This window comes from Rhinoderma darwinii, chromosome 5, assembly GCF_050947455.1.
Source record: "Rhinoderma darwinii isolate aRhiDar2 chromosome 5, aRhiDar2.hap1, whole genome shotgun sequence".
Lineage (NCBI taxonomy): Eukaryota > Metazoa > Chordata > Amphibia > Anura > Rhinodermatidae > Rhinoderma > Rhinoderma darwinii.
This window is the reverse complement of record NC_134691.1, coordinates 89,292,748-89,319,008: the sequence shown is the minus strand read 5'-3', so window position 1 is coordinate 89,319,008 and position 26,261 is coordinate 89,292,748. Positions and strand designations below refer to the sequence as shown.

The following is a 26,261-nucleotide window of genomic DNA, read 5'->3' as shown; positions in this document are numbered from 1 at the left end:
AGTGATTGGGAGAAGGTGCTGTGGTCAGATGAGACTAAAATTGAGCTCTTTGGCATTAACTCAACTCGCCGTGTTTGGAGGAAGAGAAATGCTGCCTATGACCCAAAGAATACCGTCCCCACTGTCAAGCATGGAGGTGGAAATATTATGTTTTGGGGGTGTTTCTCTGCTAAGGCCACAGGACTACTTCACCGCATCAATGGGAGTATGGATGGAGCCATGTACCGTCAAATCCTGAGTGACAACCTCCTTCCCTCCACCAGGACATTAAAAATGGCTCGTGGCTGGGTCTTCCAGCACGACAATGACCCGAAACATACAGCCAAGGCAACAAAGGAGTGGCTCAAAAAGAAGCACATTAAGGTCATGGAGTGGCCTAGCCAGTCTCCAGACCTTAATCCCATCGAAAACTTATGGAGGGAGCTGAAGATCCGAGTTGCCAAGCGACAGCCTCAAAATCGTAATGATTTACAGATGATCTGCAAAGAGGAGTGGGCCAAAATTCCATCTAACGTGTGCAAACCTCATCATCAACTACAAAAAACGTCTGACTGCTGTGCTTGCCAACAAGGGTTTTGCCACCAAGTATTAAGTATTTTTTGCCAAAGGGATCAAATACTTATTTCTCTGTGCACAATGCAATAAATATATATAATTTTGACAATGTGATTTTCATTTTTTTTTTTAATATAATCTATCTCTCACTGGTAAAATTAACCTAGCCTAAAAATTCTAGACTGTTCATGTCTTTGACAGTGGGCAAATTTACAAAATCAGCAAGGGATCAAATACTTATTTCCTTCACTGTATATTGTAATATAGTAAATCCCTCCTATAGTAAATCATTATGTTATTTAACCAGAATATGTCCTTTAACCTATAACTCAATAATATAAGCGACCAAAGATAAATGCAGCTCTCTATTTGCCTAATTAAAATATTAACAGCAATTTTTGGATTTTAATCTTTTCTTTTCTGCCTTCCGAAAGCCATAACTTTTACATGTTCCATTGACATAGTCGTATGACGGCTTGTTTTTTGGGGACCAGTTGTAGTTTTTCATGGCATTAATTAATGGGTCATATAATGTACTGGGAAACTGAAAAAAATATCTTTGTGGGCTAAAATGGGCAAAAATGAGCGATTCTATCTTTGTTTTCTGCGTTTCGTATTTACGATATATATAGCGCAGTAAAAATGGCATGTTAACTTTATTCTACGGGTCGATACGATTACAGAGAAACCAAATTTATATATATTTTTTTATATTTTACCACTTTTATAAAGAAAAAAATATGTGTTAAAATAAAATAGTTTTGTGTCGCCATATTCTGAAAGCCCTAACTTTTTATATTTCTGACGATTTAGCGGTGTGATGACTTATTTTTTGAAAGGTGAGTTGAAGTTTTTATTGGTACCATTTTGGGGTACATGCGATTTTTTGATCACTTTTTATAAAAAAATTTTTGGTTGACCTAGGGTAGCCTAAAAACAGCAATTTTGTCGTTTTTAATATTTTTGGTTTTTACGCCATTCACAGAGCGGATTAAATGTTATATTGTAATAGTTTGAACTTTTACGGATGTGGCGATACCAGTTATGTTAATTTTTTAATATTACTTTAGGGGAAAATGGGAAAAGGTTTTTTGAACTTGACATTTTTATTTTTGTACTTTCAATTTTTTTTTTTATTATAGCTGGATTTTGCTTTTTTTATGAATCCCTCCTAAGGGACTTGATCCAGTGTTCGTTAGATCGCTTGCACTATATACTGCAATACTAATGTATTGCAGTATATCATGATTTTGATAGACTCCTGTGCAGGGCTTCATAGGAGAACAAAGATGGCAGACCTGGGGTCTTCAGTAGGCCCCCAGGCTGCCAAAAACCTTTGGCTCTCTGTGATCGCATTGCGGCTGGAGGGGTGATGACCAGTAGGAAGGGGCCGCCCCCTTATTTTAACCGTTTATATGCCGCGGTTGCTATTGACCGCGGCATCCAAGTGCTTAAACGGCCAGAATCAAAGTGACTGTTACATACAGCCGACACCCTCTCAGTATGGAGCGCGCTCAGCCTGTGAGTGCACTCCATGTTCTCCCTTTGGTGGCTGTCATGTACAGTTACGTGACATGTTTCCAAGGAGTTAAAGGGGTTGTCCCATGAAAACAAGCCTTTTCTGAATAGAATCTTACATTGAAATAATTAAAAGCAAAATATCATGTTTTGATCGATATCACTTTCCCTGTTAGAGTTCTCTAATAGAATGGAAATTGTACATAAATTACATACGTAATTAATTCCTTCTTCATGTCTCTTGAATGAAACTTGGTTTTAGGACTCGCCATTGAGACGTCTCCAGAAAATATGGTTTCATCTGTATTTTCTATGCAACTCCCAGTATCCATCTGGAAAAAAAAAATCATATTCATGGAAATATTATAATTGTATTTTACCTTTTCAAGTAGAGAATGAATTAAAGGGGTTTTCTGGTGTTCTGTATATAAAGTTTAATCACTGTATAAAAGAAAAATTCTACAACTATCTAATATACTTTATGTTTACATTTTTCACAATTTTCAAGATATAGTTTTGATGCACATTCACCCCTGTACACACCTAGTCCTGTGGACACAATCCAGTCTATATTCAGTCTAGACAATGCTCTGTGAGCTAAAGGCTAGGGCTACCCGGTGACTTTGGCCAAAGTCATCATGTAGCCCTGGCCAAACAGCCTGGATTCCAGATTGCTACATTGTTGCAAATCATCGGTTGGATTTGTGAAGTTGCTGCAGATGTATTTAGCTCCCACAAGTGAGGCCAACATTTGATTCATTATATAGCTGTACATTATTGATTCTATAGGCAACTGTAAAAAAGAAACTAATATGATTGGTAAGATTTTAGGCATCTTTTATAATTTATAAAAATGTAATATCCAAATATATGTAAATCACCATCAAAATACATCATCATCTTAAATACATGAACATATACTTTTCTAATGAACAGTTCCCTGCAAATAACAGTAGAGTAGTACAGTATAAAAGACAGAAATGTGATACATTATAAAGGTGCCTTGAAGTGAATGTCCACACTTGAACATCATTGTATCTTGCCTTTTTATCTAAATAGGTTGAACATTCTGCGTTGCTTAATTTCTTAATATCTCTATATAGGTATTGGAGCTTTGTTTTTCTGATACAGAGCTCCAAATCCGCTACATAGACATAGATTTAAAGAGGACCTGTCATCTCTCCTAACATGCCTGTTTTAAAAATACTGTAAAATAATATGTATTCTTAAAGGGGTTGTCCACTGCTGTACAACTGACTTCCACCGGATAGGTCATCAGTATATCATCGGTGCGGTTCCGACACCCGGACCACGCAACGATGAACCGCTCTGGTGGCCTGCGGGCATCGGGTGTTATTGCCCATTATGCTATGTACAGAGCCGGAAGCAGTTGGCTCTGTAGATAGCATAGCGGCCATGCTGCAAAACTGCAGCTCTGCTTCTATTCAGTTGAATAGAAGCAGAGCTGCAATACTGCAGCTAGGCCGCATTTTCGTGGCCGGAGTCAACTGCTTCTGGTATGAATGTCCGGTGCCCAGAGGCAACCGGAACAGCTTAACGATGCGGTGTCGGACCCCCACAGATCATGTACTGATGACGTATCCGGTGGATAGGTCATCAGTTGTCCGGTAGTGGACAACCCCTTTAATGAAATATAAGTTCTGGAGCATCTTTTATTAGAACTCTGCTTTCTGTTGTTCCTCTGTTATTGCTCCTGGATATACCTGAATATATTTACATTAACAAGTATTTATTAAAACAAACATTGAGCACTGACAGGTCCTTTTAACCACTTTCTGTCCTATGATGCACAGTTATGTAATGGGAACTATACAGTTCCAGCGAAAAGAGATAAATGTACGTCATAGTGATGGCGACATAACCCATGGATGTCGGCTGTATTCCACAGCCGACAACTTGCTCTAATAGCAGGGATCAGAGATAGCTCCGATCCCGATGCTGACCGTGACATTTTATTGGTTTACAGAGGGAGAGGGTTCTAGGGTGCCGATAGGTTGCTATGGTAGCTAGGAGCCCAATAATCGACCCCGGTTTGCTATCTTAGCACACCTATATTAAACTGCAAGTGGCATTACGCTGACAGGCATATACTACACTGTAATACTTCTGTTTTGCAGTGTATCATATCAGCGATCAAACGACTGCATAGTCTAGTTCCCTAGTGGAACTAAAAGAAAATGTTCAAAATGTTTAAAAAGAAAATAGAACCCAAAATGGTTTTTTTCCCGAATAAAAATGCTTCATTATGTCAAAAAATTTATAGGAAAAATAAGTACACCTAATTGGTATCGCCACATCCGTAATCACCCGAACTATAAATTGATCATGTTATGTAACCCGCATGGTGAACATCATAATAAAAAAAAAGACCAATGCCAAAATTGCTGTTTTTTATTTATCCCGCCTCACAAAAAAGCGATCAAAAAGTCGCACGTAGGCCACAACAATACTAATGAAAACATTAACTCATCCCGCAATAATCAAGCTCTAACAGAGCCGCGTCAATGGGAGATAAAAAAAGTTATGGCTCTCAGAGTATGGGAACACAAAAAATGGTGACGTTAAAAAAATATAACTCGTCCCACAAAAGACAAGCCCTCAAACAGCTATGTCGACAAAAAATACAATACAATTTCTAAAATTGAAGGCTCTTGGAATGCAAAGATAGAAAAAAGAGAACAACCGCTGCGTCCTGAAGTTCCGCATAACATGCTGTCTGCCTGCAGCCCCCACTAGATGGCGCTAAGGACCTAAGTGTATGGACAGTATGCAGTGCACTCCATTTAGTAACTGCAGGTCCCCAGAATATCCACACCTAGAATATGCTGGGGATTTGGAATTCTGTACCAGTAAAGCAGAGCTCCGAGTGGTATAGAAATTTATTTAAAAAATAAAAATTTTTTATCAGCACAGATTTTTGAACCTAAAAAACAACTTGATCATAGAAGGTGGAGATTCATTTTTAATCTTTTCTATTAGAGACATTTAAGCCGCAACATATTCTAAAATTCGAGTTAATATAAAGCTAGTAAAATACATTAGCAATGGTATGTTTTAAGTACCATAGAAACGACACAGACTATTTTTCAGTATTCTTTTTGGTATTCAAATCATAACAAAGTCGGGTCTCTGGTCTTTATGGCCCTGCTACATAAGCTTAAAAACAAGCCTTTATCTCCATGCTGACCTTTCTGGTTATTTATCAATAAAAAGTGAAGTCTGCCATCTGCTGTTTTGTGTGTCGAGTAGCTGTTTTTTAATGATTAAAATTAAAACAAAGCTATAGCACATAAATAACTTTTATACTTGCTACGCAAATGTTACTTAGGGGAAATGATTGTTCTGCACATTTATCATGATTAATGAGTAGCCAGGCCCAAATTTCATATTTACTACATAACAGTGGATGACATTTGCTATAAAATGAATGTACTCAACTGAACAAATGAACTTTTGATTTCAGATTATTACATAATGGCACAAGCAGATAAAGATTAGCCCTAAGTAGATGTTTAAAGTCACCAAGACATTGTCAAGTCACAGCAATAATTGTACAAGCTTCATCAAATAAAAGCGAATAGAATAAAAAAGAATGGACAAATAACCATGGTCCCCCATTTTTCGCTTTACAAGATGGCCGCCACAGTCTCAGACTTCACTTTGGAGATCTTCTTTGCAAGTCTCAACCCTCTCCACTGCCCTCTGATGGACCAGCGCTAATGACTTTGTCCCCTGTGTCGGCGCCATGTCTAGCAGCGCTAACCTCATTAGCGCTTTTCTAACAAATAGCAGTGATGGGGTAGGGGCCTGTCTCAGTCTTGCAAAGAAGCTCTCCATTGTGAAGTCTGAGACTGCGGTGGCCATCTTAGAGAACAGTAATGGTGGGAAAATCCCTCATGAGCGGGGCAGCAGGTAAGTTGACTAAACATTTCCAATGTATAATCAATTTTTTTGGGGGGGGACTGGAGGGTCGCTTTAAGCTGCCCTTGAGATCAGTGGTCTCCAACCTCTAGTCTGTCGCTGTTAGGCCCTATTCACATCCGCAAAGCCCTTCCGTTGAGGGGTTCCGTCTGAGGTTTCTGTCAGGAACCCCTCAACAGAAAAGCAAATGGAAACCTTAGCTTACGTTTGCATCACCATTGATCTTAATAGTGACGGAGACTTTGCTAATGGTTTCCGTTTGTCACCGTTGTGAACGGGTTCCGTTATTTTGACGGAATCAATAGCGCAGTCGTAGCAAAGTTTCCGTCACTATTAAGATCAATGGTGATGCAAACGGATGCTAAGGTTTCCGTTTGCCTTTCCATTGAGGGGCTAACCCAACGGAAACCTCAGAAGGAACCCCTCAACGGCAGGGCAACGCTGATGTGAACAGGCCCTTAGGGAATACTGGAAGATGTAGTTTCTCACCAGCTGGAGTGCCACAGATTTAAAGAGGCTCTGTCACCAGATTTTGCAACCCCTATCTGCTATTGCAGCAGATAGGCGCTGCAATGTAGATTACAGTAACGTTTTTATTTTTAAAAAACGAGCATTTTTGGCCAAGTTATGACCATTTTTGTAGTTATGCAAATGAGGCTTGCAAAAGTCCAAGTGGGTGTGTTTAAAAGTAAAAGTCCAAGTGGGCGTGTATTATGTGCGTACATCGGGGCGTTTTTAATACTTTTACTAGCTGGCCGTTCTGATGAGAAGTATCATCCACTTCTCTTCAGAACGCCCAGCTTCTGCCAGATCACGCTGTGACGTCACTCACAGGTCCTGCATCGTGTCAGACGAGCGAGGACACATCGGCACCAGAGGCTACAGTTGATTCTGCAGCAGCATCAGCGTTTGCAGGTAAGTAGCTACATCGACTTGGGGATTGGGGATGTTGGTTTTCAACATTCCTTGCAATTCTTTGCAATGCCATCACAGCGGAAAGAAGAATTACGTAGTTCCTATTAAAAATGAATGGTGTATCTGTGTAATGAACAGGCGTGCCGGCTCCCTCTGAGTGAGGGACGCTCTTTTTAGTTGCTCATCACTCTGGCTATAAGGGTAAAGGTCCTAAAAAGTGGAACCCCTCTGATAGCTCAGATTTTCCTAAAAGGGTATTTCAAATTGTATTTTCTAACACGGGGAAAATTACATGATAAGCAAGTCTCTAATTTACACTAAAGTTAGATAAGCAATAAGCTTGACACAGGATATTCTGGAGCATACAAGAGCAGTACTTTGCTACAGACATCTGTAGGGAAGCAAGCAGGGACTAAAATGTAACATACTGTACAGTATTATCAGAATGTTTTATAGCATTTCTGAAAATGTATTTTCCAATAAAAAATTATGTGTTAACAAAAGATTGGAAATCAATGTTAAACTCTATCATCATAGCAATAATGAGCAACAATCGCTAGCAATTCTTAAGGCTGTGCATTCAATTTTCTGAATCATGGGATGTCCGTGTGACAGGCAAGAAATAAGTAAATTAGTTCACAACCATTTAAAAAAAACATGATACTTCTCTTGGTAAACTGGGAAATACATAAACAAATTGACTTTCACAATAAACTAATGTGATTTTAATTAAATTTATTGATTGCTGCTCCAAGAGACATTAGCATAAAATATGATTTATCTAACCATTAAGTATTTAATAACGTTTCATACCAATGAAAATAAATAATGCAGTTGTGTTGTTATGTCGTTGCACAACATATAGCCTCATGGACTGCAAATGTAATTTCATGGTTGTCTGGTAGTCATGATCCAGAAAGATTGGCATGGACAACGTTATACTGTAGGTTCCACCCAGTGGCGTAGCTATAGGGGTCGCATCTGCAACTGGGTCCCTAAGCCTGGCGGGCCGAGGTCCCGGTTCCAACTGTCTCTGCGTCCTCAGGACGCAGATACAGTTGATTTCAATGCTGGAGAAAGGAGCTGATGGGTCCTTGCCCCAACATTCACTGTATTGTGAGCGGCACAGCACAGACAGGCGTGATGTAGTGACATCATCGCGCCTGTCTGCCCCGAGTCACTCATAGTACAGGCCAAAGGAGGAGAAGGATCTCCTGAGAAAGGGAATAGGTAAGTAACTTTATTATTATTTTTCCATTAGGCACATATGGGGGCATTATACTTATGGGGGCTGATATGGTAGCAGCTATGCGGGGCATTATACTGTGGGGGCAGCTATGAGGGGCATTATACTGTGGGGGCAGCTATGTGGGGCATTATACTGTATGCGGCAGTTATGGGGGCATTATTTTGTGGGGGCAGCTATGGGTGGCATACTGTGTGGGCGGCTATGGGTGGCCTTATATTGTGTGGGGGCAGCTATTGGGAGCATGATACTGTATGGGGGCATTATACTGTGGGGGCAGCTATGGGTGGCATTATACTGTGTGGGGGCAGCTATGGGGGACATTATACTGTGTGAGGGACAGCTATTGGGAGCATTATACTGTGTGGGTGGCAGCTATGGGGAGCATTATACTGTGTGGGGGCATTATACTGTGGAGGCATCCATGGGGGCTATTGAGCAAGGCATAGGTGCGTGCAGGGGTCTGGTGGTATTGGGAAGGGGAAGGGGGGCCCAAGCTGAATTTTAGCACCAGGGCCATGAGCCTTTAGCTACGCCCCTGGTTCCTACCAGATACATATGTGCCCGAAGCTGTGTAACAGAGCATAGAATTGTTAGAGAATTGATAAATCTCATTAACCCCTTCCCGCCGCAGCCCTTTTTCAGATTTTCATTTTAGGTTTTTTTAACCCCCACCTTCCAAAAGCCATAACGTCTTTATTTTTCCGTCGATATAGTACTATGAGGGCTTGATTTTTGCGGGACGAGTTTTCGTAGCACCATTTATTTTGCCATATAATGTACTAGGAAATGGGAAAAAAATTATTTGTGGGGCATAAAATGAAAAAAAACAGCGATTCCTCCATGTTTTTTTGCGCGCCGTTTTTACGGAATTCACTGTGCAATTAAAACAACATGTAAACTTTATTCTGTGGGTCACTATGATTATGGCGATACCAAATATATATCGTTTTTTCTTTATTTTACTACTTTTACAAGTAAAAACCTAAGTGTAATAAAGAAAATTTATTTTGTGTCGCCAAATTCCAAGAGCCATAACTTTTTTATTGTTCCGTTGATTAAGTGGTATTAGGGCTTATTAAGCTAATACCTATTAAGCCCTTCATTAGGCCCCCAGGCAGCCATAGCAACCATCGCCCCCCCCCCGCGCGATTGCATTGCGGGGGGCACGATGAGCTGTTAGATGGGGTTGCCCCCCTCTTTCTAATGATTTAAATACCGCGGTCGCTATTGACCGCAGCATTTAACGAGTTAAACGAGCGGGATCTCGTTACTCTGAAGTGTCGGCTGTAACAAACAGCCGACACCCGCATCGTATTGATGCGGGGTGAACCCGCTCCTTACTTCCCCTACCCCGACTTTGGCGTATGGGTACGTCAAATGTCGAGAAGGGGTTAATACAACCCCTTTTGTGATCGAAGAATCCTGTTTCAGAAACCCCGAACCATCAGCTGCTACCGCCGGGGAAATCTGTGGCCAGTCAGACATTTTCTTTGGAGATGCTGCTGCAGGTAAAATGTAGTATTACATGGTGGTCATACAGATTAGTGACTGTCCATGTAATTCCATGTAGGTCTGCCAGAGCGGGAGCCACTCTTATTAAGTGGCTTTCCACTGTGGCTCATAGAGCGGGATCTTGAGCTTCGGATCTCCCTCTATGATGTCCTTATGATCTAACCCCTTGGCAACATCCGACATACAGTTATGCCAGATATGCGCCATCACCATATGGCACAAGCTCACGATCTGAGCTCGCACAATACACAGTAGGTGCCCGCTGTTTCAAACAGCTGACACTTGCCTGCAACAGCCCGGATAGGAGATAGCAAAAAGTTGTAAGTACCCGGAAATGGTATCAATAAAAGTACAGCTTTTACCTCGCGAAAAATAAGCCTTAACATCAATGGAATATGAAAAAGATATGGAGACACAAAACAAATGGTTTTAGCCCTTTCATGACCAATGGTCATTGATCCCCCTGTGTCCAGGTCAAATTTTCCATTTCTGATATGCACTTCTTTAATCGATAATATCTTTGCAACTGCTTTGAATTTCACAACTATTCTTACTTTGTTTTTTACAAGACTTATCAGGCTTTCATTTTCTAGATTAGATTAATTAATTTCACATTTTTAATTTTTCTTATGAGCAGACAAATCATAAAAAATGGGGAAAAAACACTTTTTCTAATTTTTATGCATATTTATCTATATTATATGTATAAAGATCTACTAGTCCTTCTCAATGAATTAGAATATCATCAAAAAGTTCATTTATTTCAGTCATTCAATTAAAAAAGTGAAACTCATATATTATATAGATTTATTACACACAGAGTGATATATTTCCAGCATTTCCTTCTTTTAATGTTGATGATTATGGGCAACCGTTAATGAAAATGCAAAATTTAGTCTTTCAGAAAATTTGAATATTAAGTGAGCCCAATTGCAAAAATTATTTGTAATACCGACATGTATGCCTACTGAAAAGTATGTACAGTATATGCCCTCAATACTTGGTCGTGGCTCCAAAGGCGCGTTGGGGCGGACGTTCGCTGTGTTCCCTACCTGCATCTATCATGGGTATGTTACATCCCTCTGACTTGCTTTATTACTTTCTTGTGCATTATTGCCTTCCCTTATGCTTATATGGACTTAAAAATTCACTTTTATTACCATTTTGTATTAATCATGATTATGCAGTACGTTGTTATACACATATATGGTCTTTACTATAGTCTATAGTAACTTATTTGGAGGTGCATCATTGGTACAATTTTTTGTACTATTTGTTTATCTGTGAAATACACGGCCCACTGTCCTTTTTTATCTGTTGGTTTATGGATTCTTTTATCTATTGTTGCATATTATGTACTGTACATTCAATAAAGAGTTTTTTTTCTATTTTTGCATACTCCCTTGTATTTTGAGCATCTTCTTCTTTTAGGGTATATATATATATATATATATATTTTTATTTTTTTTATTTATTTATTTATTTATTTATATATTTTTTTTTTATTTTTTTTTTATGCTTTCTGGGTATACACCCTGGGATCTATCCCATACAACTTATATGCATATTATTTGTTGCTTTACATGTTTTGGGCCATCAGATCCATGCTGTATTTTTGGTTAGGTCATATGTGTCACCTTATGTGGTAATAATTTTGGAATGCCTTTATTAATCCAAACGATTCTGAGATTATTTTATCCTGACACATTTGGCTTTATGTTAGTGGTAAGATTTGGTCGATACTTTCAGTGTTTATTTGTCAAAAATAGCAAAATATACAGAAAAATTTGAAAAATTTGCATTTTTCTGAATTTAAATGTATTTGCTTGAAGGCAGATGGTTATACCACACAAAATAGTTATTAATTAACATTTCCCATATGTTTACTTTATGTTGGCATCGTATTTTGAACATTCTTTTATTTTTCTAGGACGTTACAAGGCTTAGAACATAAACAGCAATTTCACATATTTTCAAGAAAATGTCAAAAGCCTTTTTTTTAGATACTAGTTCAGATTGAAGTAGCTTTGAGGGGCCTATGTATTAGAAACCCCCCATAAAACACCCCATTTTAAAAACTAGACCTCTCAAAACATTCAAAACAGCATTTAGAAGGTTTCTTAACATTAAAATTTCCTATTTTCACAAGGAATAAAATACCACATTTTGTTCCCCAATTTCTCCTAAGTGCGCCAATATCCCTTTCGTGGTGATAAACTGCTGTTGGGCCCATGGAAGGGCTGAGAAGAGAAGGAGCGCTATGTGTTCTTTGGAGTCCAGATTTTGCTGGATTGGTTTTCAGGTGTCATGTCGCATTTGCAGAGGCCCAGAGGTATTAAAGCAATAGAAACCCACTAGAAGTGACCCCATTATGTAGACTACACCCCTTAAGAAATTCATTTATGGGTGTTGTGACCATTTTGACCCCACAGTTTATTCACTGCACTTATTTGAATTAGGCTGTGAATTAAAAAAATGTTTTTTCCAATAATATGTAGTTTTTGCTCAAAATTTCTTATTTTCCCAAGGAATAAAATACTTCATTGTGTTGCCCAATTTCTCCTGAGTGCGGCAGTACCCCATTTGTGGGGCTAAACTGCCGTTTTGGCCCATGGGAGGCCTCAGAAGGGAAGGAGCTCTATGTGTTCTTTGGAGTCCAGATTTTGCTGGATTGGTTTTCGGGTACCATGTTGCATTTGCAAAGCCCCAGAGGTATCAGAACAGTTGAAACCCCCACAAATTGACCACATTTCAAAAGCTATACCCCTTAAAGCATTCATGTAGATGTCTAGTGAGCATTTTGACCCCACAGGTATTGTGTAAAAGGTAATGAGCAGCAGATGGTGCAGAGTGAGATTTGCAATTTTCTATACATATATGCCATTTCAGTGTCGGATATATTGTGCCCAGCATGTGCCACCAGAGACATACACCCCATAAATTGTAATGTGGGTTCTCCTGGGTACGGCAGTACCCTACATGTGGTTGTTATTTGCTGCCTGGGCACATGGCAGGGCTCAGAAGGGAAAGATGAGGGGTTAAGCTGTGCGGAGTGCATCAGGGTAAATTAAACTAGGGTAAATTAAAAATCAAAGGATGTATGATACATTTTAAAACACTCTTTGATACAGAACCCTGGTTTTTCGAGTCATGTTGCATTGGTATATTGTGTCCCTCCTCTTCATCACTAGATGAGGAGGTTGATAAATAAAAAAGAGTCTCACCATCCGACGAGTCTGTGTCGGAGGCAAGAAATGCATAGGCCTCTTCGGCATAAAATTACCTTTGGGATATCTTTATTATTTATGTGATTAGACACGTGTAAATTTGTGTGCTTAGGTACGTGTATTGGGTATACAGCAAAAAAAACCTTTAGAAATCTTGAAAAAAACTAAATAAAAATATACTTTCCTATCTAGAAGCAATAGGCTGCTACCTAAACTACCCGACACTTTTTTGGGGGGTTTTTATAGAATAAGTGGACTTCCCTACACTAAACCTAACTAGGGCAAGGGTTCCTAAAACTAAACCTAACTAGATTTTTTTTAAACTTTCCTGACGCTAAACCTAACTAGATGATTCCAAGCTTCCCTGACACTAAACCTAACAGGATTATTCTGAGCTTCACTGACACTAAGCCTAACTACAGTGACGGGTGCCTAACACTAAACCTAACTAGATTATTCCGACATTCCCTGACACTAAACCTAATGTAATGTAGGGGTAGGAAAACAGACAAGTGAGCCCTAATCTACCCGCCACTCAGTCCCTGCCTACTTGCAACGACCCGCCCTTGGCAACGGGGTACAACTGGGCGACGGTCCCTACACTCAATAGGTGCATGACAGACAAACAGACAAGGGTACAAAGAAGCCAGGGAAATGGGGAAGTTGCCCACGGGAACACCGTGAGCAACAAGCGAGGTGAACGAGCCGAGTCAAACCAGGAGATGAGCGAGGTACAAAAACGCAGAGCAGAAGAGTGGTCAGAAAAGCCAAGGTCAATCACAAGCAGAGGATCAGTAGTTCAAGAAGCTGCAGCAGGGCCAGGAAACAAACAGAGAAAAATCACAAGCAAAGGAGGAACAGGAAAGGCAGGTATAAATAGACAGAGGGCGGGAGCTAGCTCCGTCTGGCCAGGCTGTGATAGGCTCTCCCACTCCTAAGCCTGCCATCCTGGGTGGTGGAAGGTGGAGTCAGTCTCACAGACATAGGAGCAGGTGCAGACTGATTACCTATTGGCGTCGACACAGAAGTTGTGTCTGCCAGATCCTTTACACCTAACTACAGTGATGGATTCCTAACGCTAAAACTAACTACGGTGACGGATTCCTGATGCAAAATTCCCTGACACTATACCTAACTACGCTTTTTGACGTTTCTCTAACTATTTTTACATTAAATTTTTTATTATTTTTTTTTAATAGTTTTATATATAGAAAAGAAAGCCCCCAGAAACAAAAAAAATGTGGCCCTGAAGACTGCAAAGTGGTCAGTGATAGAAGATCACTGACCAAAAACATGGAGGTGACAAGGGAGACACAAGTTGGATACAAGGACCGGGATGACAGGAGTGAGAAGTAGGTGGAAGACAAAAATGCTCTTAGCAAAATCACAGCAAAACTTTCTCTTCCCAAATGCTCCTAACACCCACTCTAAAAGACTCACTAACTCCAGCAGAGAAGTTTAGGGTGAGTGTATCAGGATGTGATGTCAGTGGCAGGATCTGATGACAGCGATCGCCGCTATTGGTCAGTATTCACTGACTAACCAATAGCAGCGATCTCCGAGGCGGGAGATCAAAATTGGTCTCGGGGTATTTAGCTGTGATAGCCTGCTGTCGGAAACACCAGTTATTACAGCTCAAACGCGCGCCGGGGAAAAATGGCGCTGTATTAAATCCCCAACCTACTATAACAGCTCTTGCACTCGAACGAGGTCGGGCCGTGAAAAACGGTCTGTGTGTTGGCCGGATTTCCTTCCGACCACGGAACAGGTGAACGGGACTCCTGGCATCATAGACATTTATGGTGCTGGAGTTTCTGCCTCCCAACGGAACTACTGTTCCGTACTGAACAAAATAATACAGCACGGAACAGCAGTTCCGTTGGGAGGCAGAGACTCCTAGCAACATAAATGTCTATGATGCCAGGAGTTCCATTCACCTGTACCGTGTTCGAGCCAGGAAATCTGGCCAACATACGGACCATTTTTTACTGCCCCATCTAGGTCATGTGCAAGAGCTGTTACTAGGCTGAGCGCGACTGATGCGCTCAGCTCAACGTAATAGTACTGAGCAGAGCAGGATGGGGTTTAATGGTACCATTAAAAACTACAACCAGTCCTAAAAAAAAAATAATTCTCATACAGCTATGTCGATCGAAAAATAAAAACTTTATGTGACGATGGACAAACGAAAAAAAAAAAAAAAAAAAAAATTAGCTGCATCTCCAAGGGGTGATAGGGCATATGGAAAGGGATTGTCTTAGACGTGGCAAAATTGCTGTGGAATTCTGCTGCGGACAGTCCACAGTGGAAATACGCAGAAGACATTTTCCCCCATTACTTTCTATGGCTTTTTAGGTAACTTAGTGCAGACGTTGCGGAAAAAGGCGTTGCGGAAAATAGGCTGCGGTGCAGAATTTTGATTCCGCAGCATGCATTGCCGTCAGCGGAGAAGCAGTGGATTTTCACTACGGATTTCAGTCTTTGCAATGCAAAGGCTGAAATCTGCGGCAAGTCCGCTGTGAAATCCACAAAGTCTGAACAAACTGTCAAATATGCAAATTTGCAGCAAAATCTTCAGCAGAAAAATTTGCTGAGCACGCTCCATACGCTGCGGATGTCAGCTGTGTTTTACAGTGGCAGGGCTTGACAGAAGACTGTAAAAAGGACGATATACTGCAATACATCAGTATTGCAGTGTATTGTACCAGCAATCCAACGATCGCTGGTTCAACTCCCCTAGGGTGGCTAATAAACTGTGTAAAAGAATAAAATATTGAAAGTTCCAAAAAAAAACCTTTTCACGATTTTTCTCCAAAGTAATGTAAAAAATAAAAAAGTAAACAAAATTGGTATTTTGCGTCCATAAAAGTCTGAACTAATACAATATAGCATTATTTATTGCGCTAGTTGAATGACGTAAAAAATAAAAAAATTAAAACTCCAAAATCTCTGTTTATTGGTCAACTTAGCTCTTAATTTTTTTTAATAAAAAGTGATCAAAAAGTTGTATGTACCAAAAAATGGTACCGATAAAAATTACAGCTCGTCCCACAAAAAAATAAGCTTTCACACCACGCAATCTATGAAAAAGTAAAAAAGTTACGGCTCTCAGAATGTGGTGACACAAAACAGTTTTTTTTCTTTAAAAGTAGTAAAATATAAAAAAAGCCTATATACATTTGGAATCACCGTAATCGTATAAAGTTCAGTTGTCATATGGTACTTGAAATGCTACCAATAGAAACTACAACTCCTCCTGCAAAAAATAAGCCCTTAAACCGCACTATTGACGGAAAAATAAAAAAGTTATGGCTCTTGGAAGGCAGGGAGTGAAAAACGAAAATTAAAAATAAAAAAATGGCTCTGACCTAAAGGGGTTTAGGACACATTAGTATATAAGTTGTGTCTTCTAATATTGTCTGAAAACTGATATAGCGAACAATTTATGTAGGTGTTCCCAATTTTTTTTTTTTGTTGGTGAACTATCAGTATATAATGTTATCAAAATATGATTGTAATATTTTAATTTTTCCTCTATTTTCTTTCTTTATATAGCTCTAGTGGTGGTGACATTTTGTAGGTGTTTGTATTAATATGCCTGATGGTGAGTCAAAAAGGGACAGAGAGAGAAAGAGAGGGAGGAATAGTTTAAATGCCATTAATATGCAGATGGAAGTTTACAGCGATTTCAGCAAAGAGCAGAATATAGTGGTGAAATGGATAACAGTTAATGGCATCTGGCACTTTTAAAAAATTTTTAAGCCTTCAAATTTTTGGAGAACTGACAGTTTGAACTAAACTAACAGCCCTATTTATTTATCAAGGATTTTGTAGAGATTTTGAGCCATGTCCAAATCCATTCTTTTTTTGTTTTTGTTTGTTAGAGGGCATCTGGACAGGCTATTTCGCAGAGATATATAGACAATATTTTCGGTAAATTGCCACCCAAATTAAGCAACTGTTATGAACTGGTGCAACGAACAAAAGACCACATATTAAAAGTCATTGTCTACAATCAGAAAGGGACAAAAATATTTATATATTTCATCCAACGTAGACTCAATAATCTGCTGTAGGAGTCATTAGTAACAAGCACTCCTCTGTCCTTTATTTTTCATTTTCTATCTTGAACGTTGTATATTATCCAAAGGACATCATATAGTTGACACATAAGGTTATCCCTGCTCCGTTCAGGACATTCTATAATCATGGAGAACATTTTACATTGAAATTCCTGTAATCTGGTTTCATGGGACTTGACAAGTGCTACTCAATAAGGGCATGTTCGCACGTGGCGGAATTGCTGTGGAATTTCACTGCGGAAAGTCCACAGTGGAAATCTGCAGTAGCCGTTTTTTACATTGGTTTCTGCACCTTTCTATGTAACTTAGTTCAGACATTGCAGAAAATAACAGTGTGGAATTTAGGCTGCGGTGCAGCTTGTATGGCTGCCAGTTGAGAAGCAGCGGATTTTCACTGCAGATTTTAGGGCATGACCACACGTGGCGGATTTCCTCCGCAACTGTCCGCATCAATGCCGCACCTAATCCGGGTTGCGGATTACGGCTGCAGATCTGCCCAAAATGTGCAGTAAATTGATGCGGACTAGCTGCTGCGGACTGCGGTAAAAGTGCTTCCCTTCTCTCTATCAGTGCAGGATAGAGAGAAGGGACAGCACTTTCCCTAGTGAAAGTAAACGAATTTCATACTTACCGGCCGTTGTCTTGGTGACGCGTCCCTCTTTCGGCATCCAGCCCTACCTCCCTGGATGACGTGGCAGTCCATGTGACCGCAGCAGCCTGTGATTGGCTGCAGCCGTCACTTAGACTGAAACGTCATCCTGGGAAGCCGGACTGGAGACAGAAGCAGGGAGTTCTCGGTAAGTATGAACTTCTATTTTTTTACAGGTTGCTGTTTATTGGGATCAGTAGTCATTGTCCAGGGTGCAGAAACAGTTACTGCCAATCGCTTAACTCTTTCAGCACCCTGGACAGTGACTATTTACTGACGTCTCCTAGCAACGCTCCCGTAATTCCGGGAGCCCCATTGACTTCCTCAGTCTGGCTGTAGACCTAGAAATACATAGGTCCAGCCAGAATGAAGAAATGTCATGTTTAAAAAAGCAAGACGCATCCGCAGCACACATAACATGTGCATGACAGCTGCGGACTTCATTGCGGAATTTAGAATCTCCATTGAAGTCAATGGAGAAATTCCGCCATGAGTCCGCAACCAGTCCGCCACTGCTCCGCAACAGACAGAGCATGCTGCGGACACCAAATTCCACTCCGCAGCCTATGCTCCGCAGCGGAATTTTACTCAACGTCTAAACGAACACTTCTAAATTAAAGTGGAAGTCAATGGAGAAACGGCTCTGCTGCGGATTAACGCTGCGGAGTGTCCGCAGCGGAATTCAAGTGAAATTCCGCCACGTGTAAACCCAGCCTAAGGGGGGATTCACACGAGCGTGTATTCGGTCCGTGCGGGCCGCGTGGTTTTCACGTGGCACGCATGGACCAATACAAGTCTATGGGGCAGTACAGACAGTCCGTGCTTTTTGCGCAGCGTTTGTCTGCTGCGCAAAAAGCGCGACAGGTTCAATAACTCTGCGTATTTCGCGCATCACGCACCCATTGAAGTCAATGGGTGCGTGAAAATCACGCGCACCACACGGAAGCACTTCCGTGGGACGAGCGTGATTCGCGCAACAGCAGTGAAAAGGATGAATGAAAACCGAAAAGCACCACGTGCTTTTCTGTTTCCGAACATCCAAACGGAGTGTCTTTGCGATGAGCGAAGCCGGACAAGCGTACCGAACTTCACCGGGTTCGGCCAAACTCGTTTTGGCCGATCCCGGCAAAAAAATTATCGGTACGCGACGTCAGGAGATAGTCACTGTCCATGGTGCTGAAAGAGTTAAACTGTTTCAGCACCATGGACAGTGACTTGCGATCCCAAAATACATTAACCTGTAAAAAAAAACCGAAGTTCTAACTTACCGATTACTCCTGTCTCCTTCCTGCAGTCCGACCTCCCGGGATGACACTTCAGTTCAAGTGACAGCTCCAGCCAATCACAGGCCAAGCACAGGCTGCAGCCAATCACAGGCTGCAGCGGTCACTTGGACTGCTGCGTCATCCAGGGAGGTGGGGCCCGATGTCAAGAGAGGCGCGTCACCAAGGACGCGTCACCAAGGCAACGGCCGGGAAGTTCTCGGTAAGTAGGAACTTTATCTTTTTTTTTTACAGGTTTTTCGCTGTTGTGTTCGGCATTCACTGTCGAGGGTGCTGAAAGATTTAGCTCTTTCAGCACCTTGGACAGTGACGGGCGTTGACAAGCCTCATCTCTATGATGCCGGCTGCGCGAAAATCACGCAGCCGCGCATCAGACACGCATGACACACGCAGCTGTCAAATGGTTTTTGCGCTCGCAAAACGCTGCGTTGTTTGCGCGCGCAAAAAGGCAACGTTCGTGTGAATCTGGCCTAAGGCTGAAATCTGCGGCAAGTCCGCTGTGATATCCGCAACGTCTAAATTACCTGTCAAGTATGCAAATGTTGCTGCAGATTCGTTGCGTAATTGCCATGAATTTGCAGCAACATTTGCAGCGGAAAAATTCTGCCACGTGTGAACATGCCCTTAAAAGTCAGTCCAGATTACAGGACAAACATACAACACTGAGATAAAAAAATAATAATAGAAGGATGTATATCCCCCAACAATACTTGTCACCAAAGTAAAAATAACATTGGGCTGGGTTCACACAGAGTTTTTTGCAGGCAGAAAAAATGCCTCAAAATTCCGTTTTGAATCTTGAGGCAGATTTTGCTCTGCCTGCATGCCAATTTTCGCTGCTTTTTCTGCCCTCGGACATTGAGCGCTGCAGGCAAAAAATGCAGCAAAATACGCTTTCTCTGCCTCCCATTGATGTTAATGGGAGGTCAGAGGCGTAAACGCCCGAAGATAGCGCATGTCCCTTCTTTTTTCTGCGAGCCGTTTTTTCCGCTCGCTGGAAAAAAACGTCACCATCTCCCATTGAAATCAATGGGAGGCATTTTCGGCTGTTTTTTTGGCGCGGTTTTCGCATAAAAAAACGTGTAAAAAAAACTCAGTATGAGCTGACCCTAACTGAACTAAAAAGTACACCTGCAGCTTTGTTTTGTTATCAGAAATGTCTCTTTATTTAAGTTATCTCAGGGGCCTCCAACCTGTGGCTCCCCAGCTGTCAGAGCATGCTGGGAGTTGTAGTTTTGTAAGAGCTGGAGATCCACAAATTGGAGACCACAGGACTTTCTTATCTGTCTCCACAGGATTGCAGATTATTAAGTGCCGGACTATCAGAGATCTGTGCTACTACGTGTCAGATTGAAGGATTTTTACTGTGTAAAGCATAATGCAATGCAGGGTATGGAGCTCACTGCTTTTTAAATATACACTTATTTTTTTTGTAAAGGAAAATACATCATAATTAATGCACGTATTACAGAGGAACTATCATAGACCCAGACATCAAGACAAGTTTGCATAACTGTGATTCTAAAGCTATAGCGTTAGATGATGGATGAGGTTGTAGTACCCATAATTACAGATGAGGGAATCATTGAAAATTCGCCTCATCTGCAAACGTTCCAAAATTGAGCTATTTTCTGCATATAAAACAATGGAGGCTAAAATATGGATCCATATTCCAGCATTTCAGCCTCCATTGTTCTAAATGTGGCCACTATGGCTCCATAATTGGAAATTTGCCCGTTGACGAAATGTGCATGTGGCAATTTTTTTACTGGTTTTCTCATCTCTACTCTAACTTTACTTTTATATGGGCACTGCTGATGTGATAATGTTCTTTGACCTTGTTACTACAACACTGAGGAAGAACACTTCTTGAGGACCAGTTCAAAATCCATGTAATAAACCAATATGGAGCATTTGTAACAAAAATGGATGATATTACAGTTCTTCATTTTATGGGTATTTTGATTTTTTGTTGATTTTAAGTGATCTGAATGGTTTTATTCGATGTAGCTTCCTATTAAACGGATTCTTTATTTTGTGTTTGTAATATCTATTGGGATATAAAATATCCTTTTACTTAACAATGTCATGTTTAATATACTATACACAAATATGTGGGTAATAAGGGTAATAAAAATGTAACTTTGTCCATAACTACTATAATTCCATGATTAATAACGTATTAGTAGTATAAACCCCTAATACAGGAATGACATATAAGTATGTATGAGCCAGTCTAGCTGAGCTGACCATTGCATGAGAATATCATCACCTAGTTCTGGAATATTATGTGGAATTCAGTATGTTCTGCGCAGATCTCTTGGCACAGTTACATCTCAATACTGAGGAGGAGGCTTTCCTGGACTACACATTGCTGGCACTGAATATAGGACAGTTGCTACATGAAGGGTATTTACTCAGTAAAGGGTTATTTTTATTCCCTTCTAACAAGGTTACTTTATAATGAGTTGTGAGTCACATTGTGTTATATTATATTGTAAGATAAACATGTAGAATGAGATACCGTACCTCCGTGTCCTCTCCATTTTTACCATGGACCTTGCTGTAGTTGATTGGGGCATCCCAGCCCTCCTTTTCACAAAGGGCTTTATAGAAGGCAGCGTTGACCAGGAGGCTACTAGTTTTAAAAGGAGAAGACGATGGAGTTGATAGGATGGGATTGGAAGAGCCTAAAGTTCCAGCGCCGTCATGGAGTCGATTTTTTTTCATACTTAAGTCCAAAGTTCCGTTTTCATCAACTTCAATCTCTGCAGCCTGGGGAAATTGTAAAGATAGATTTTCAATTGATGAACAGTTTGCGGCTTTGATAGCGTGGCCATGTGGTGCTTTTAAGGGATAAAAGTAAATGCAAGCTTTTATTTAAATAATATCTGATTTAAAAAGCAGCTTTTGATTTACATCACATCAGTTAATGTGTAATTCTTTGCCAGAGTTCTGTGTAACCTCATAATGCTCACCACATTTTCCAGCTTATTGCTGGTAGAATTGAAATAAGATGCTTCCAGAATTTAACCACAAAATAAGCAGAAGTATTTAGTCCTAAATCTGAGACAATTTAAATAAAGGGGAGAAAAAATCTGCTTGATTTTTTTTATACAATTGAAAAAAAATAGTGACCTGGTTTCTGTTAAACTACTGGTTATTTAAACACTGAAACACAACATAAGCCTTCAAATCTGTTAGTTGTTATGTAGGTTTTTAGGAAACAACTGCATGAATAACTACAGTAATTGTCGATGTACCACATTTATTTTTTATTTTTTTTGGACACTCCACTGGTTTATCTATTTTCTGCAGCAATTAATGACGTCATAAATTAGATTTTAGTTTTTCAACAGATAAAAGTGGGGTAGAGTCAATTTAGGATATAAAGGTAAAGGGGTATTTCTAAGACAGAGCATCCAAGTGCATAAGGTCGGGTTCCTACGGGTCGGATACGCTGCGTAAAAACTGCACAGCGTATCCGACCTGAAACCCGCAGCACCTTCCGTCCGAAAAATCACACCACATTGTTGGAGCCGTTTTTCGTACTGAATTTCCGCTGTGAAAAAAAGCAATGAGGAGAAAAAAAAACGATCATACTTACCCCCTCCCTCTTCTTTGTGCGTAGTCCAGCCTTCCTGGATGACGTTGCAGGCCATGTGATGCTGCAGCCTGTGTTTGGCTGCAGCGGTCACATGGGATGAAACATCATCCCAAGAGGCCGGACTGCAGGAAGCAAGAGAGAGTTCTGGGTAAGTATGACTTTTTTTTTCCTGAGTTGCCACTTTTGTGGTGTAATTGCTGCAAATCCACCGCAAAAGTTGCAACACATGGTATTCTGTTGCAGGTTTTGCATCCCCATTGAATTCAACGGGGAAAACCCGCAACAGAAAATCAACAAAAACGCAGAATAAATTGACATGTTGCAGATTTAAATTCTGGACTGCAGGTCAATTTATTTACGATTACTCTGTGTGCTTTTTTTCCACAGCGTGGGCATGAAGTTTTCAAAATCTCATCCACTGTGCTGCTACTGTAAATGCTGCAGACTTTCCACACAGAATTCCGTTGCGGAAATTCCGCAGCGTTTATGCTACGTGGGAACCCAGCCTGACAGTTTTAAAACGAGAGCGCTCCATGCAAGCCTGTTATAACCATCACAGGCAATTTTACTGCAGCACAATGAGGATCAAGGGCCCCTTTTCCAATGATAGATGTCAACTCTCAAATATTTCATTAGGGCTGGATTCACACATGCAGTTTTTGTGCTAAACACAGGAGTTGATCCAAAAGAGAGGAGACATATCAGTCTTTCCTTTATAGCTTTTATCTATTATTTATACTTTTATACTCCTTTGTTTGGCTCAAATGTATGATTCCAGTCTAAGGCTGGGTTCACACGTGGCGGAATTTCACTTAAATTCCGCTGCGGACACTCCGCAGCGTTAATCCGCAGCGGAGCCGTTTGTCCATTGACTTACACTTTAATTTAGCAGTGTTCGTTTAGACGATGCGTAAAATTCCGCTGCGGAGCATAGGCTGCGGAGCGGAATTTGGTGTCCGCAGCATGCTCTGTCTGTTGCGGAGCAGTGGCGGACTCATGGCGGAATTTCTCCATTGACTTCAATGGAGATTCTAATTTCCGCAATGAAGTCCGCAGCTGTCATGCACATGTTATGTGTGCTGCGGATCCGTCTTGCTTTTTTAACTTGACATTTCTTCATTCTGGCTGGACCTATGTATTTCTAGGTCTACAGCCAGACTGAGGAAGTAAATGGGGCTCCCGTAATGACGGGAGCGTTGCTAGGAGACGTCAGTAAATAGTCACTGTCCAGGGTGCTGAAAGAGTTAAGCGATCGGCAGTAACTGTTTCTGCACCCGGGACAGTGACTACCGATCCCAATATACATGTATCTGTAAAAAAAAATGAAGTTCATACTTACCGAGAACTCCCTGCTTCTGTCTCCAGTCCGGCCTCCCAGGATGACGTTTCAGTCTAAGTGACGGCTGCAGCCAATCACAGGCTAATAACAGGCTGCAGCGGTCACATGGACTGCCGCGTCATCCAGGGAGGTCGGGCTGGATGCCGAAGGAGGGACGCGTCACCAAGACAACGGGCGGTAAGTATGAATTTCTTTGACTTTCGCAAGGGAAAGTGCTGTCCCTTCTCTCTATCCTGCACTGATAGGGAGAAGGGAAGCACTTTTACCGCAGTCCGCAGCAGCTAGTCCGCATCAATTTACTGCACATTTTGTGCAGATCCGCAGCAGAATCTGCAACGCAGATTCTGTGCGGCATTGATGCGGACAGTTGCGGAGGAAATCCGCCACGTGTGGTCATGCCCTAAGAGTAGTTATGATGACATTGATATATCAATGGACTAAATGGATTATTTATATTAATGGTTGTGATCTTACTTGTAATGGTTGTTAAAAATAGCAAATACAATTACATGAAAAAGATAATGTTTTATTATTGAATTGAGGCACATATTTTCAGAAAAATGTGTTAAATAGATGTACAAGTGACATATTTTTAAGTTTTCATACATTTTTTTGTGATCAATTTTGTACAATGGGTCAACAATACCTATTAGGGGGGATTCACACGAGCGTGATTTGGCAGCGTGTAGGGCGCGTGGTTTTCGCGCGGCACGCAATGCCCTATAGAAGTCTATGGGGCAGTACACACAGTCCGTGTATTTTGCGCAGCGTTTGTTCGCTGCGCAAAATACGCGACAGGTTCAATAACTCTGCGTATTTCACGCATCACGCACCCATTGAAGTCAATGGGTGCGTGAAAACCAGGCAGGTCGCACGGAAGCACTTCAGTGCGAACAGCGCACGAGCTGTCAAAAGGATGAATGGAAACAGAAAAGCACCACGTGCTTTTCTGTTTCCAAGCATCCAAACGGAGTGAACCCCGACAACCGAAGCTAACTTCACCGGGTTCGGCCAAACTCGTTTTGGCCGAACCCGGCAAAAAAATTTCCGGTCCGCGACGTCGGGAGACATTCACTGTGCATGGTGCTGAAAGAGTTAAACTGTTTCAGCACCATGGACAGTGACTTGCGATCCCAAAATACATGAACCTGTAAAAAAAAACGAAGTTCTAACTTACCGATTACTCCTGTCTCCTTCCTGCAGTCCGACCTCCCGGGATGACACTTCAGTTCAAGTGACAGCTCCAGCCAATCACAGGCCAAGCACAGGCTGCAGCCAATCACAGGCTGCAGCGGTCACTTGGACTGCCGCGTCATCCAGGGAGGTGGGGCCCGATGTCAAGAGAGGCGCGTCACCAAGGACGCGTCACCAAGGACGCGTCACCAAGGCAACGGCCGGGAAGTTCTCGGTAAGTAGGAACTTTTTTTTTTACAGGTTTTTCGCTGTTGTGTTCGGCATTCACTGTCGAGGGTGCTGAAAGATTTAGCTCTTTCAGCACCTTGGACAGTGACGGGCGTTGACAAGCCTCATCTCTATGATGCCGGCTGCGCGAAAATCACGCAGCCGCGCATCAGACACGGATGACACACGCAGCTGTCAAATGGTTTTTGCGCTCGCAAAACGCTGCGTTGTTTGCGCGCGCAAAAACGCAACGTTCGTGTGAATCTGCCCTTAGGCTGGATTCATCCATTGTGTTTTTGTTGCAGATTTTGATGCAGATCTTATAGCCAAAGCCAGAAGTGGATCCAGGAGGAAGGAGAAGTAGAAGTTACCATTCCTTTATATTTCTCACTCCTCTTCAAACCACTTCTGGCTTTGGCTCAAAAATCTGCATCAAATTCTGCATCAAAATCTGCAAGAAATACGTGGTATGAATCCCGTCTTGGGTCACTTTCACACGGCATTCTTTTGGTCAGTATTTTGCATCAGTATTTGGAAGACAAAACCAGGAGTAGAACCTACACAGTGAACAAGTATAATGGAAAAATTTGCATGTCTTGAGTGTTTTGGACCCACACCTGGTTTACGTTTAAAAAAATAATAAAAATACATACATTGGGGCAGTTTTACTAATACTGTGTAAGCTTTAGACAGTGTAAACGTAGACAAGGCAGTTAGAAAATGTGCCAAATTTATCATAGTGGTGCACACGGTAAGATCAATTTGGTGCATCTAGCTAGACATGCTAGACACTTTTTTTCTTTATACCATCAGCTGGCTTAGTTTACGCCAATTTTTGGATCCCCAAAAAGTCACATTATTGGCACACAGTAGCGCATTTGAAGCTACGCCCTTTCTGCTAGATCACGATCCCTTATGGAGCATGTTGAAAAAAGTGCGGCGCACAGCATGTACACCAGATTTCTGGCTCAATTTTAATAGT

General features: G+C 41.2%; 1 protein-coding gene across 4 annotated transcripts in view; it reads right to left on the bottom strand.

The window, feature by feature from the left end:
• The window catches only part of ST18 (ST18 C2H2C-type zinc finger transcription factor), a 277,907-nt gene that overhangs the window by 35,100 nt on the left and 216,546 nt on the right, over positions 1-26,261 (bottom strand). For all 4 annotated transcript variants that reach the window (XM_075826255.1, XM_075826253.1, XM_075826256.1 and 1 more), the window contains exons 11-12: positions 21,462-21,707; positions 2,290-2,405 (exon numbers count right to left, since the gene is read on the bottom strand). In XM_075826255.1, the coding sequence (XP_075682370.1) occupies positions 2,290-2,405; positions 21,462-21,707 (362 nt within the window). The remainder of the gene's footprint in view (positions 1-2,289; positions 2,406-21,461; positions 21,708-26,261) is intronic.